Below are 15,728 nucleotides of genomic sequence, written 5' to 3'. Positions count from 1 at the left end.
TACTGGCTATTAATATAAGTGATAAATAATAATAATAATAATAATAATAATAATAATAATAATAATAATAATAATAATAATAATAATAATAATAATATGCTTTATCTTAACCAGCTATGAATCATTGACGGGAGTCTGAGTACGCCAGGACGTGACGTCATCACGCCGGTTGGACATTGTTCTGCTCCGTGATAATAACATTCAGGAGGTGAAGGGAAGAGAAGCGGTTGACTTTTACTTTATACCGGGGAGAATGCGCTCCCTTATCGGACTAGCCGTTGTTGTGACCGCAGCCACCCTGTACCTTTACTATCTGTCTCTATACCTTCCTGCTGGACCACGAAGACATCCTCAGCGGTGTCCAGAGGGGAGGGAGTCCGAGCAGAGCTGCGACACCTCCGGGGAACTCAGGAGGTAACCCCGGTGTTAGCAGTTAGCTGTTAGCCAGGTTAAAATTTCCCACTGGCTGATGGTGAACTCTTTCTCTCTCTATGTATTATTTAAAAAAAAAAAAAAATCTGGGGTTAAATTATTTATTCGATCCACTACTGCTTTGCTAATACTTACGCTTTATGACTATTACTGTTCAACCTTCTTCCAAGAAATACTAAGGACAAACAGATCAGTAATTTCCTCAAGTCAGTAGCCTTTAAGAAGTTTGGAAGCGACCATAGTTACTTGATGTTTGGGTCGGTACGTGTTTTTTTTTTATTTTTTTATTTTTTAGAAGTTTAACATCCATTCATACCTTTATTGAGCTTATCTGAGCTCAATAAGGTTCCGAGGGGGTTATAACAACACAACTCTGACAGGACTCTCCTGAACATATTCCCCAGTTTGTTCTGGGGATCCCACAGCCCAAAAGGGATATACCTATCAGGCATAACATTATGGCCACCTGCCTGATAGCGTGTTGGTGCCCCTTTTGCTGCCAAAGCAATCCTAACCCGTTAAGACGCGGGCTCCGCTAGACCTAATTAGACATAATGGTCAGCAGTCAGCTACGAGATGGGGTTAGACTTGTTTATCCTGCACATTCCACAAATGTCCATTTGCAATAAGAAACAGGAAATTTGGAGGTTGTAATTGCTGTGCTCCTCACAATATTCCCGAACCATATTGTTTTTGCGGTTGGACACATTAGCTTGTTGAAAGAGACCACAGTCTTCAGGGAATTCAGTTTCCATTAAAGGGTGTACATTGTCTGCATTTCTGCAGACAATGTACAACAACTAGTTGGTTGATACATGCCAAAGTAATGCAAACGTGTGGCAGGGACCAGCAGAGCATTGCACAAAAAGCATCACCCTTTCTCTGCTGGGTCACCTTCTTCCTGTTATACATTTTGGTGCCAGGTGGTCACACTGTTGGTGTGATTGTAAAAATCATAATAGCAGACCATTCTTCTGGACTATGGAGGTTTTTTTTTTTTTTTTTTTAGTTTTAACTTGAGAGGGAATGTTTCCACAGGTTGAAGTTCCCATCCGACCTGGAGGAGCTGCGGGAACTGTCCGAACTCCTGCAGTTTTACAAAACAGAGCACACCGCATATGTCTTGCTCCTGTTCTGCAGCGCGTACCTCTACAAGCAGTCCTTTGCCATCCCGGGATCATCTTTCCTGGTGAGTGGAAGACGATACTTTGAATGTATTCAAAATAACTTTAGTTTCTTTAGTTGTGTTTTAGAAAGAATCTAATAAATCAAAATGTGGCTAAAAAGCGTGCAAGGAAGGAAAAATGTGGACAAAATCTCTTCCGTCATCCATCACCTGACACTTCCAAACACTTTTAGATCTTAAATAATTTCCCTCATCTCCTGCTCTGAGTGAAGTTGAGTGCTAACAGCAGCCCTTTTTTATCTGTGCTTGTCACTGTGCAGAACATTCTTGCAGGAGCTATCTTTGGACCGTATCTAGGACTGCTCCTTGCCTGTGTGCTCACCACGGTGGGCTCCACCATGTGCTACCTCCTTTCCCAAGCCTTTGGAAAACAACACATCATAAATCTTTTCCCAGAGAAAGTTTCCATGCTACAGAAAAAGGTACCCTGTTACTTAACACCTTTTGTTTATTTTGTATTTAGTATATTTTCATTATTTTGACAGAAATGTTATTGTTTTAATTACATTCAAGGGATTAAAATATATTTTTCTTCTAGTAAATTAGGACTGAATATGCAAAAAAAAAAAAAAAGAATCATTTATTTGCCACACCTTTTTTTTTGTCTATCACCTGAAATGTCAGTAAAATACATTGAGGTTTCTGGTCGTTGTGTGATAAAATGTGACCAAATTCAGGTATGTGAAAACTTTTGCGAGGCACTAATGCTTTCTTTCTCACGGTTTGTTCCAGGTGGAAGACAATCGGGACTGTTTGTTCTTCTTTCTGCTCTTCCTGAGATTCTTTCCCATGACTCCCAACTGGTTCCTGAACATGTCTGCCCCCATCGTCAACATCCCCATCGCATACTTCTTTTTCTCAGTATTTATTGGTGGGTGCTGCTTGCAGGGTTTTTTTGATCACTGTGGGTTGTACCTCAGTCTAAACTATTCTGTTTAGGGTTGGCATTAAATTAGCTCTGAAAAGACCATTGTAGTGATAACTTTGTTTCAGGCCTCGTCCAGATCCTTTGATGTAAACATGAGGATTGCATTGAATTAAATTAAGTCGGTGACAAAATAAGACAAAGCCAGGGTTCTCACATAGTCTTAACAGTTTGGTGAGCTTTTAAGACTTTATTTTTTTTATTTAAACTCCTTTCAATTTTTAATTCCTGTTTTCTCCAAAAGACTGATTATTTAAAAAAAAAAAAAGCTTAGACATTACAGAGTCCGAGTCCACAGTTTTTAGCACTTCTGTTAGAGGCGTGTGAAAAAAAATATTGTAGTATAACAAACCTTTAACCTGAATGGATATATTCAGAAATAAGTGTGCTTCACTCGATCACTGCTACCTTATGAAGACCTTTGCTATTCAATTTTTGAACAACTCCCTTTTTTGCCAACAGGTCAGCAGTTTGTCTTCCATGATATTTCATTGGAGAATATAAAAAAGGAATGACTGACCATTGCGTTAGCATCTAGAATACTCGATCTTCTCTGTTTCTCACTTCTTTTCAGCTACATCCACAGATTTTCTTTAAATTTTAAGTCTAGAAACTGATCATGGGAAAGTGTTGATTTTTGCATCTTGTGAGCTATTTCTGTGTTTGATTTAGTCACATATTTTGCACTACTAATTTTCAGAAAAGACTCAATTCTGAACCTTTTTCAGGTTAATGCCAGAGGCCACCAGATTTTCATTAAAAAAAAACAACCTAGTATTTGCTTTCTGACGAGCTTTCCAGGCCTTTGAAAGAGAAAAATGCTAACAGCTGCATAGACCCTCCACCTTACTTTAGAGGACATAAAGAAATGTTCTACATAGCCATCCTTGTATCAGAATTTTCCTTTTATTGTGACATAATTAACCATTTTTACCATTTGATCTTCTGAATAAGAACAGAATGTTTTTACTTTACTTTGCAAATCAAACCCGCAGTCATTCTTGTTTAGAACTGAACTAAAATCTGGTGCTTAGTAAGCAAGTAAAACTTTATTTATACAGCACTCTTCAAGATAGAAATCACAAAGCATGTCAACAACAAACAATAAAAACAGGACAAAACTAAACGAAAGCAGATTTTAAAAATTAAGCACTTCTGTAAGCATTGAACATCCTCGGTATGGTTTGTTTTGACATTTTGTGACTCATTTCCAGGCCTGTTGCCCTACAACTTCATCTGCGTGCAGACGGGCGCCATGCTGTCCGAGGTGTCCTCGCTGGATGACCTGTTCTCCTGGGAGCACCTCTTGCAGCTGCTGGCCATCGCCTGCGTGGCTCTGGTGCCCGGCGCCCTCATCCGGCGCCTCAGCCAGAGGCGTCTCAAGCTGGCCGTCCAGCCCCAGAACGGACTTGACTCGGATAAGAAGGTGCAGTGACCCCCGCTGGAGGGTTTGTACGTTTTTATCCGCTCAGTTTTCAGATGCCTTCTGCTCTCCAGAGCAAACGTGTTCAAAGTGGCAGCTGTTCAGAAAAACTTCAACGCCCGTCTGCGTCATTGTTTTCGGTTATGGATCGGTTTACCCCGACCAGAGTTATGTGGAGATCAACAGGAAGCACTGCTTTTCTAAAAAATTACAAATGCATTTGATGAACTTTAAAAAAAAAAAAAATGTTTTCCAGTTTTGGTGTTTTGTAGCTACAGTATTTGGGAAAGGTATGACTGTACAGGAATCATGAAGAGGAGAGAAGATCTTTTTGCACTCATGTTTGACTCATGAGTTCTGCTTTAGTTTAAACTTTGCGTTCAAAGTGCCTATTTTGTTTTGGCCTTTAAATTCTACCTCCATGGACTCACTGAAATATTAATGTGAAATCCGCGGAAGGCCTGCCCGTATTCCTGCTGATTAGATAATGTCTCATGGGTTTATGCTTGTGCTTTTTCTATTTGCAACTTATAAAATTGGCTAGTCTTAAGAGTCCACATCAGTCAGTCACAGCATAAAAGCGTACCAGGCCTTAAATGTTAACTACAATAAAGGAACAATACTAAGGGGCCAAATTTTTTAATCTAAAGCCATTGTATGTGCCTGGAAAGAGCCCAGATCAACGAAGGCTTCGTTCGCTGAATCCACTGGACCCAAAGCCACTTCAGGAGATCCAGAGTCCCCCTGTTCACAACCTGAAGGGCCACTGTTGTTTTTGTGGAGCAGAAAATTCTTCACAGCCTAATATTTTAAAACGGGTAAGGCTGGGCTTTTATTTAGTGCTTTACCGTTCTTACTGTTGAATCCTTTACAGAATTTGAACTGCAAAGTTATTTCTGACCTGGTGAAGCTTTGAGGTACAAACTCTCTCTTTATTGCCTCTTTTTATGAATTGTGTGTCTGTTATCCGTTTGCTGTGGGTGCACTTTTTTTATGCCTTCCTTTGAAAAAGGTTTTGCATTTGCCTTTTCTATCATTGAGGTGTCAATTATTTTAAATGTAATGTAATGTTCAACAATGTTAGCATTTACAAAAAATCATATTTTAATCCAGCACTTGGCTTATTTATTGGGATATCCAGTGAAGATATGTAAAAAAGCCTTAAAGTAAAGGAATCTTTCATTGTAGCAAAAATGAATGTCAAACACATAGGAAAAAAATAATTTAAGTACATTCATTTAGTGTGGCAGAACATGAAAAAGGTTCTGCCATTTTACATTCTGTGAAAGGTTTTTTTTACAGAATGTAAATTCTGCTGTAATTCTTTTTAAAGTGCATATACCTTCTAATATATTTTTTTTCAAAGTTGAGCTGTTTCAAGGAACTTTTAAACTGCCACAAATGGAAAAGACAAGAAGTCAGACTGATCTGTGTTGATCTTCAAAAGCTACTCGCTTAAACTTTCTCCTATTTACAGCCAGAGCAATAAGAAAATGAATCTTTAAAACAACTAACTGTGACAGCCAAGACTGGGCAAGAAAGACAAGTCAGAACAGGATGGTGAAAGGTTAAAAATGCCACCAAGTCCCCCACTACATACTCTGCACACACTAGTGAGGAACTTTTATACCTTAACAAGCATAAAATCACTGAGTTTGAACTAACTGGAAATGTCTGCTTTCCTCAGATCAGACTAATTAGATCGAGCTTTTGGGTAAAACTGCAGGTGGGTGTTGAGTGTAGAAAAAAAAAAAAAAAAGGACAAATCTGTGGAAAAGCCCTCATGTCTAGTGTGATCCTGTGGCCTGTTTCTCATATAAAGGTTAGTGGATGGGATCATGAGCTCTTTCAGGTTGGTTGATAGAAGACTGAATAACCTTCTATGGGCTTCTCAATCCTGTATGAAACTGACTCTGAATGCTCCAACCTTGTTAAATGTTACAGGAGAAGATAAAGTGCTTCATGATTGGCAGTAGAGGGTTATAAAAAGGCATTTAGGAAAAGTGTACTTGTAAGCGCGACGTAATTGAATGTACTCAAATTTTTCTAAAATGCTTTTTAGTGTTGCATTGTTTCTCCAATAAAAGATTAATTTATTTCAAGGCTTTTTACAAGGGTGCTAATAAACTCAAATCAGTTCTGCAATAGGACTTGGTTTGAAGCTGGAAATATACATTGTGGACCATCTTTATTTATTTCTATTTAAATGTGATTTGCAGTATTGTTTTCTGGAAGTCCCTCCTGTTGGTGGAGTTGTAATACAAGGACTTCTTTGTGCAATGATGGGCTTTGCAGGTGTAAGTGTTTCAAGTAATAAAAACAAAACAAGCTTCTTTTTTTTTTTTTCTTTCAGATATTCTTTATTGCTCAGATCCAGGTTGCTCAGCAATACAGTTCACTCACAACTCAAAACAACAGCTTGGCTGCTACCAGAAAGGCATGGATCCATGTAGTAAAAAAAACAAACAAAAAAAAAAAACGGACCAGATGTCTCTCTGGCGCAGCCACTGATTATTATTACCTTGAGGTGTTTGGAGCCTTGTTGGCTTGTGGGTAACATTGAGGGTTTGAAGCTACCAAGAAACAAAAGAAATCTCCCAGATGGAGAAAATGCGGATAAGAACTGGATCCATGTAAAAAGGAAAAAAAAAAAAACACAACTCCAAGTCTAGTGCGATGTGAGGTGTAGTACATACTGGATTACCTGCATCAATCTCATGCAATGCTTTCCACTCAACAACATGACAGGGCAACAAAAAAACACTGCTGCGGTTCTGCACACCTTTGACCTGCTCCTGAGAGGTTCAGCTGGCGCTTGGCGACCTCTCGTCTGTTTTTCTCCTAAACGCAGAATAAGTTTTCTATCAGCGCCTTTAAATCAGGCCTGGGTACTTTCTTTCAGCACTTCAAATTTTCCGTAAACGTTCAGTATCTGTTCAAAAAAAAAAAAAAATCCTAGCTAGGATAATTTTTTTTTAATATATATATTTTTTTTGTCCCACCACAATTTCATAACTAGTAATATTGGTAGTGATCTAACAGGAATGAAGAGTTAGAAATTCCCAGCTACAGCTCCAGACTATATCATTTAATCAGTGTGAAATACAAGAAACCAGATCAGAACAAACAACAAAAGAAAACCTCAGCTATTTAACCACTGTGTGATATGACTAACAACACCGTACACCCTTAGTGATGTGTGTAATTAATGTGTAATCTTTCCTTTATGGTACTGAAAATTAATGCCTAACACCTCACGATACCTAGAAATACCAATCCTTAAAAATGATAAAAAATAAAAAGGTTACTACAGTCCTTGCAGGTTTCACCTCGTACTGTATGAACATCCAGGATGATGTTCTTGAAGTCAAAGGGATCCAGCTCGAGGGAAACCTGCGCCTATAAAGAGCCAAAAACACAAGAGAGACAGAGGCCTGCAGGGCCGTCTGCAATGCAGGAAAAAGAGCCGCAACGTCAGCGCACTCTATAAAATGTATCCAAAGAATATTAAATAAACTACAGTGCCTTGCTAAAGTATTCACACCCTTTTTTTTTCATGTCGCATTACAACCAAGAGCTTCAGTGTGTTTTACTGGGATTTTAAGAGATGGGCGTAACACTAAGCGACGCGTCAATGAAGTAGGAGGTTTTATCATGGATTCAGATTATAAACAAGGCATTTATCTGCTTTATTTTGCAGAATAGCTTCTTTCAGTGAACAAATACATAAACCTTTTCTTTTGATTCAAGAGCTGGAGAGAAAAAGACATAATTTGCCACGCTGCATTTTACTCTGGGGTCAGTTTAGCCTCCCATTTGTGCTTCCAGCTCGTTCAAAACGCTGTTGTCTGTTTTTTTTTTTTACCTGGATCACATCTCATCTACTCTGTCCTCTCTCCACTGACTGCTGATTTTAAATTCCTTTTCCTAGCTCATAAATACCTCATTGATTTTGCTCCAGCGTATCTATCTAACCAGCCTCATCGTCCTTCACTGAACATTAAATCAGCTGCTTTGGGTTTATTTCCCAGAACTAACCCGAACCCTAGAGGAAATCAGGCTTTTTCAGTTGAACAGTGGAACACATGGACTTCAGATATTAGACATATTCATGTTTTTCAGTCTCTTTTAAAAGCACATCAATTCCCAATAGCTTTTAGCACAGCTTGAGATGGTACATTTGTGTTTCATGTCTTGGTTGCATATATTTTTAATGTTGAGGATAAAGAGACATTAAAGTTACTTAATTGGTTTAAATTAGGCTTCCTGACTGGTTTCCACCAGAACAACACCCCTAAACACACAACTACTCGTTCAAATTAGAATGTCCTAGTCCAAGTACAGACCTAAGCTCCATGAGGAACTGTCAAAGTTGATGTTAATTAGGGCTGTTGTAAACGAATATTTTAGTAATCGAGTAATCTATCGATTATTCTTACGATTAATCGAGTAATCGGATAAAAAAAATTTCTAAAATGAAATATTGGTAAATCTGGCATAATACCGGTGTTACTATCAGATATCAATGTCAGTCCAATTTTTCATATTTGAGCATCCCTAACAGTTGCTTTTTGTAGTTTAGAAAACTAACCTGTAACAATAATAGCTCACTTTCTAAGTTAACCAGAAGAAAAGTTATAGAAAAATCTGAAATTCTATTGAATTTAATAACAAAGAGGCAGGCTCATAAATATGCTTATAAAAAATGTCTACAATCCAGCTTTTAGTTTATGTATTCATCTTCAGTGAGTTTAATAGATTAATTAAACTCACCTTGCCACCTAACCTGTCACGCTTTGGGTTTGAAAATACGGGAAATGCCGCCTGGAGTGGGAGGAGAGGGCGAATGAACGAACGTAAGATGGGGTGGAGGGGAGGAAATAGACCAGCGGACTGACGAACCGTTAGAGCGGGGGACGAACACGGGGGGAAGCAATACGGGATATTTACGACACCTTCACTGGTCACACTCAGAAACTCATCTACCAGCCATGTACGATGCGCTCCGCCACCCGTTTCTTCAGACCGGGATATGAAATGTATTGTGCGGTTCGTCGGTAAAGCTACATTTACACGGTAAGCATCAGCTACTCAGCCGCCCGCCCTGCTCAGTCTATCCGCTCACCTCAGCGCTCTTCCCGCCGTTCGCTTTCAACCAGCAGCCCCGGAGGAGAAATGCTGCCGTACTCCAGGCATTCCCCAGTCATTTTAAGGATGCTTATTGGTTCCCCAAAAACGATAAAAAGTCGGGCATTATCATCAATCAATAAAATCCCCACGGGCCAATCTTGAAGATTGGACTTTATGCCGCTGAGACTTAGCTTTTGTCAACAACTCAGAGGCGGAAGTGAGAGCTCCGCGCAACGCAAATGAAGTCCCGGCCGGAACACGGTGCGCTAACTAATAAAACATAAATTAACGAAGCTTCGAGGCAGGTAAATTTTCCTCGAGGAATTTTAGTAATCGAGGTACTCGAATCATTCGAGGAATCGTTTCAGCCCTAATGTTAATACAACTTAATTAATCTGATCTGACAAGTTAATTCATCTGATCTGACTGAACTTGATCTATTTTTACAAAGACAAATAGGCAAAAACTTCTCTCGATGTAAAAAAGAGATCTACCCCAAAGGACCGCATACAAATGAAAGCCAAACCATTCAGGACGTTTTTCAATAAAAGTTGTTGAAAGCCACGTCTTTTCCCTTTCCCAATAAAACACACTGAAATGTCTTGTTTCAACGTGACAAACTGTTTTAAAGGGGTCGCTCGTAGATTTGCAAGGATCGGTAAAAGTCTCAGTGCTACAATGAAAAGCTGTTTTCTCCGACAAACACTCTACTAAAGGTGAAGCAGACCATATAAGGAGTCGAAGCACCGTACTGCATTTTAGTTAGGTCAGGATACTTTGAATCAGGTCTGGTGAGCTCTAGTCATCAGTATGAGGTACTGTACCGGCTGTGGGGAGGCTGGCGGCAACGGCAGCCTCAGGCATTGTGTGAGTTTGTTAGACCTTTTAATATAGTACTGCAAGTTTGTGTTCACTGGGACAAAAATGATCCACCTCATCTGAAGACTAAAAGTCTGCCATCCTACAAGCACAAATAAAGAAGAAAAAAAAACAGCTCTAATCAAAGACTTTCACTATGTTATTTGTTTACCTCCTTTTTTTTTTTTTTTTTTTTTTTTTTTTGCCCCAGGTCTGTTTTTAGTATCTAAAGTCAGCCATGGATTCAGAGAGGTGATTCTGAAATGTACAGCACAAAAAAAAAAAAAAAAAAAATCAAGTTTAGAGGTCAGTTTGAGGAAAGCTGCGACGCTCTAAACTCTCCCGCCACGCTCTGTTTTAAAACGTCAGAGAACGATGTATACGTGACTCTATTGTACATGTTTACAGATATACAGTTCTTCCTGTTGTACACGGCGACATTGCAAACGACTAGACTTGTTTTGACATTCTGCACAGAAGACTTGGGTTTTACGCCGCGTTCCGAGGGTCCTGTCAGTGTATTTTTGCAGCTTTGTTGTTTTCTTTAAAATCAGCCCCGGTTTGCTGTGTGTTTTTATCAAACAGAGCTGGTAAGATTAGGTGGGTTGGTATAAAACACTATTTCACATCTCACAAGTCAATAAACATCATTTGTTTTTCATTTACAGTTTTTTTTTTCTTTTAAAAAAAAACAAAAACCTGAAGGTAAAGTTGGGAAAAACAGGAGGTATAGTTGGTTAGTTACTTTCTGATTTGTATCTCTCTATCTTTCTTTTTTTTTTACCCACGATGTCTCGGGTATCTATCCTTTAAAATCTCACACTTCATTCCTTTCGAACAAATTGGACTTTAGAGATTGCATGGCGTCCAGGCAAACACAGTCCAACGGAGTATTGTTTTGCAAAGTTTCACTAGTCGGCTGGACCTGAAGGTGTACAGATTTTTTTTTTCATTAAAAAGAAAAAGAAAAAAAATTAAACGCTCAAAATGATCAGTTAACAAGGCATACAAAATGTGGAAAAAAAAACAAAAAACGGGGAAATGAAAGATTGGACTGAGGTACCCTGAAGCCTGAGGTAGATCACAATACTGACATGCGCACTGTTCACATCCCAACCAAAGTTAACGCCGTGGTTCACTTGACTTATCTCCTATTTTTTCAGGTTTTTATCATTTATTATTATATTATTTTTCATAGTCTTAGTTTTCAAGAAAATAAACACTTCCCTTCAAAATAATATGGCAGTATCCCACTGAGGGAGGGAAAGAAAAACAGAAGAGGACTTTTCTTTTTTTTTTGTTTCTTATCAATAGATCTCATCACAAAATAGGAAAAAATAGATTCATAAATATTACTCTGTTTTTATATATATATACATACACACACATACGTACGTGCGCGCGCACACACACACACAGACACACACGGAGGAAGCTGTGCGTATTGGCAATAACCTTGCGTCTGGAAGATGAAGCTGATGGGTGATGTTTGAGAGGTGACAAAATAAGGCAACAAGCTTCCACAGTCTCTCCAAAGTAAAGCACGAAAGGACACCATGACCTGCGAGTCCAGAGGGTTTATAGAGGCGGCCGGCCACCAGCGATTACTTTTTAAAAAAAACCCTCCAATATAGGGGAGAAAAAAGAATGAACAAGAGGGTGACAATCTGTGTGGCTGGGCCGGCCTCCTGGACACGACAGGAGTGATGTGTTCTAAAAAAAAAAAGGCTGCATATTGTACATTCACAGCTGTCATGCTGTTTGTTTAGAAAGCTCCCTGACAAAGAGAGGGTTAAAGCCAAACGTGGATGCGGTCACGTTTGTGGTTGTGTGTGTACCACAGGTCATACGGTGCCAAACCCCACCCCCTAGACTCCCAACCTCCAATAGGCATGAGCCGGTGCTCTGCATGAACGTATAGCGAGATTGTAAAAATTGATAAAACCGTCCGTCCTTTCGTTCCTACAAATTTTGAGGCTGATGTTCGTAAAGCTTTGACCTGCTGATACCGATTTTAGCCATTGCTGATTCCTCCTTAAGATTTAAAAATAACTTTTTCTAATGCTTTTGCCGTGAATCGTCATTAAGTACTTATACTAGAGAAGAGACATGACGTGATTTAAATATGGCTATCTAAATTAATTCATTTAATAGTCTCAAATGATTGCTTTTTATCAATTATCAGATAAATTAAGGACATTTTTGATTGATGACTGACTCCATTGAATGCACAAATGCAACCTAAACAGCCAGGTCTGACATAGACTGAATTAATGTGGCTCTGAGCCCCTTTGTTTCCTCTGTTATGGACTGGTGTAGATATTGTTAGCTCTGGTCTTAATCCCAATAGCAACATGTTTTGCGCAGAGTCGATGCTGCAGGCTTGAAGTCGTGCAGCACTCAATACATTCTTTTGCATCGTCTTTGCTGGTGTAGTCTGTGCATCTGTCGTTAGGGGGTCTGCCAGAAATTGGGGTCCTGAGAAAAGTGCGATTAAATACATTACTATTTCTTAATAATTTCTATAAATAACATGTTAAAATACCGGTACTAATTGGCTTGACATTTTGGTGGCATCACAGAAGCAGCAGTCGCCATGTGACTATGGATCTTTTATCTCCACTCAGAGACTTTTAAAAGGCTCTCAGCATTTACAAAACCAGCATTTTCTGTGACAGAGGTTAAAGCTCAAAGAGGATAAAATATTGCAAACGGTGTTGTGCTCTATTAAGCCACCCTGTTATCTGGTAGAAGTCTTGCTTTCTCTCGCAGCCAAAATGAACATCTTGACAAAAAGTTTCTTTTTAAATCGCTTCTTACAACTTTAGTTCTTCACAACTGATTTAGTTTTTGAGCACTTCACTGATTCCGACATTTACTAACTTTAAGTGTTCTTCACTCAGTTAGAACCTCCACCCACAGAGTCTTCTTTAAAGTCTTTTTAATAACATGCCAGAGAAAATAATAATTTTACCTGAGGTTTCTCTGGCTGTTCAGAGGATTAAGTAGCCGTGCATCCTCCCCTCCCCCACTTGTTTACTTGAAAACTACAACTAAATTTAGTGGCTATTTATTGTAGTCGTTTTGCATAATTCCATTTACCAACATAGTATTAAATGTATGGTGTAGATAACATTTCATAAAGCTGTAATAATAACTATACTTTACAGTATTTTAGTAGCTGCTTTGTGGATTTTAATGAATAACAATAGCAAGATTATGTCATACATTTTTATATAAAATTTCTGTCTAAATACTACGATACCGCAGCATTTTTATTTTACTTACCGGCCCATGCCTATTCTCTAAAACTAAACATGTTTTCGCCCTCCCACCCTAACCCTGTCCCCTCTGTCCGGGCCCTCTGCCACCTTCTGTTGGCCCTTGTGACGTCCCCTTAAGGCCAAGCGTGTGACAGTGCACATTCAAAACAAATGATTACCTGCTCATTAGCTAAGGTGCGCCGCTTCTTTAAGACGTAAATTTTCTTTTTCTTTGATCGTCAATGCCTTTTTTAATATATATATATATATATATATATTTAAATATATATATTAACGGACTGTTTTAGACATCGCTGCACAGAATGCGAGGGTGATACGGTTAAATCTCATTTCACCTGTCTTTAGCAAAAAAAAAAAAAAAAAAAAAAAGTGGCAGTCAATTCAATGTTTCAAAAAAGGCTACAAAAGAAAAAAAAATGTTCCTTTGCAACAAAAACAAGGAACCTATTAAGAACGCAATGCCAGATGAGAGCAATGAAACACAGAAATTAGCGGAAAAGAAAGAATTGAATAAAGAAAAAAAATAAAAAGAGAGCAAAGCATGAGAAATGACAGTGAGGGATGCCAGGAAGGGGACGTTATCTTTTGCGTTGGCACACACACAGGCTCGTTACAAAGACTCAGAACCATTCATCAGATTTACTTTCAGGGGTTTTAAATTCAGCAAACAAAACGGGATGAAGTCGATCGCTCTCCATGGCCAACTCAGCTCAATCTCCTGAACCAGCTAACACATTTAAAACTGCACCAGGTTGTTCTGTCATTCTGATAGAAGAAGAAAAACAAAACAAAAAACAGTGCATATTCTCAGTGTGTATCAATGTATGTCTCTACTCTGCATTAATACTGCTAAGGATATTCTCACAAAGAGGAGCCGCTCTCTCCGCCACTCGCTCTTCCGCTAACTCACACCGTCAATCCAAAATGCCTTGTGTGCACTCGTGTTAATAGGTTTATTTGTTCGATCTGTTTAGGCCTATGTTAGTCCAACTAAAGAGATAACGTTATGCAGGGCAACATATCATTTCCTGTGTGTGTGTTTTTTTGTTTTTTTTTACTCATAAGACATTATTTACCAAATTTTATGCTGTTTAAACCTCTCTTCTCTTTTCCTTTTTCTTTTTTTTGGTCTTTTTTTTTTTTATTGTATCAGTCCATTTTCTCCCACTCTGTCTGCTCTCACAGGGCTGGCAGTGCACACAATGCCCTCAGCCTTTGGCTCTCACTTGTTTCCCCCCGTAGCGAAGTTCTTTGGTTTTGATCCCGGTGCCGCCGCCGTCGCCGCTGCTGCTGGTCTGCCCCGCGCGTCGCCCCTTGGCCTCGGCCTCAGTCTGGGTCAGTCTCTGTCCGTTTGGGAGGGCTACATTCATTGGCTGGTGCCCACTGGAGCCGCCTGGCTGGGTCACTTGGAGTGGTGCGGTGACACGGCAGTGCCCTGCTGGTGCTTCTGTTCCTGCTGTTTGACCTGCTGAATGATCTCCCGGATCTTCCTCTGTGCAGTCTGCCGGAGGAAAAGGGAACAGGTGAGAGTGACGTGTGTGCAAAACGCGAAACAAGGTGCAGAATTCCCGTCGGAAGCTGGAAACGGATCCTTGTCTCGTAGCAGTGTGAGAGCAGTGAACGTTTTTTTTTTTTTAGTCTCTTTTAAAAACACGAACCAAGCAATGGGAATTATATTTTAGTTTAGACACAGTTAGAAGAATATGAGCTTTGTTGGAGCCTTCAGAAAATATGAGCCCAAGAAACAGAATCACCTCTTAGACTACATTCATCCATTGTGTCCTCAAATAAAAATTAAATAAAACTTAAAGCCAATCCATAAAAACCACCATAAAACAACAACAACAATAATAATAATAATAATAATAATAAAAATAATAATAATAATAATAATAAAGTCTAAAAATCTCTGACATTTAATTTTAGAGTTTTACAACGTAAGGTGGCATCAGGATTGATATTCATAAAAAGGAAGCTCAATCTTTGTGCCTGGAGACAAGCTAAAGGCTTTATAGACACACAAAGATTGACTCCAAATGTAACTATTTCATTTCACTCATAGAAACTTGATACATTGGAGCACATTGTGTCAACAAAGACCTATTCTAGCATCTTTTGTACAAGCCCTTGAAGCCTCTTCAGGCACTGCTGCATCAAAGAACATTACCGCTAACTCTTCAGTGGCTCTTTATTCCAGTTCCTTTTCTTTGTTGCACAATCACATATAATCCTGATAAAATATGTTAAGGTTTGTGGTTGTAACACCATAAAATATACATATAGAAAAATATTGCTGACCCTTTAAACTCAACTTAAAAGTAGTTTATATATATATATATATATATATATATATATATATATATATATATATTGATTTATTTGACTCCTTGTTGCCGTACATTAAAGCTCAAGCTCTGATTGATTGAATTACTTTCTTTTTTTCTCCTCTCAACTTTAAGAGAAACAAATCTGGCTCCAGAGAAAAATGAA

The 15,728-nt window shown here is 38.8% G+C and overlaps 2 protein-coding genes across 3 annotated transcripts in view; one reads left to right on the top strand and one right to left on the bottom strand.

The window, feature by feature from the left end:
- Positions 1-139: 139 nt before the first annotated feature.
- Positions 140-6,299, top strand: tmem41aa (transmembrane protein 41aa). Its single transcript, XM_015012083.2, has 5 exons — positions 140-414; positions 1,471-1,621; positions 1,879-2,040; positions 2,351-2,489; positions 3,758-6,299. Exons 1-5 carry the CDS (start codon positions 254-256, stop codon positions 3,976-3,978), a joined length of 834 nt encoding a protein of 277 aa, XP_014867569.2. The 5' UTR covers positions 140-253; the 3' UTR covers positions 3,979-6,299.
- The window catches only part of igf2bp2a (insulin-like growth factor 2 mRNA binding protein 2a), a 72,839-nt gene continuing 63,407 nt past the window's right edge, over positions 6,297-15,728 (bottom strand). For both annotated transcript variants that reach the window (XM_015012080.2, XM_088001459.1), the window contains one exon: positions 6,297-14,739. In XM_015012080.2, the coding sequence (XP_014867566.2) occupies positions 14,641-14,739 (99 nt within the window). In that variant the 3' untranslated portion in view covers positions 6,297-14,640. The remainder of the gene's footprint in view (positions 14,740-15,728) is intronic.

The sequence above is a fragment of the Poecilia mexicana genome, unplaced genomic scaffold (genome assembly GCF_051168715.1).
Source record: "Poecilia mexicana isolate PSO_F unplaced genomic scaffold, ASM5116871v1 scaffold_2, whole genome shotgun sequence".
Taxonomy (NCBI): Eukaryota; Metazoa; Chordata; class Actinopteri; order Cyprinodontiformes; family Poeciliidae; genus Poecilia; species Poecilia mexicana.
This window is presented reverse-complemented; position numbering and strand designations above follow the sequence as displayed.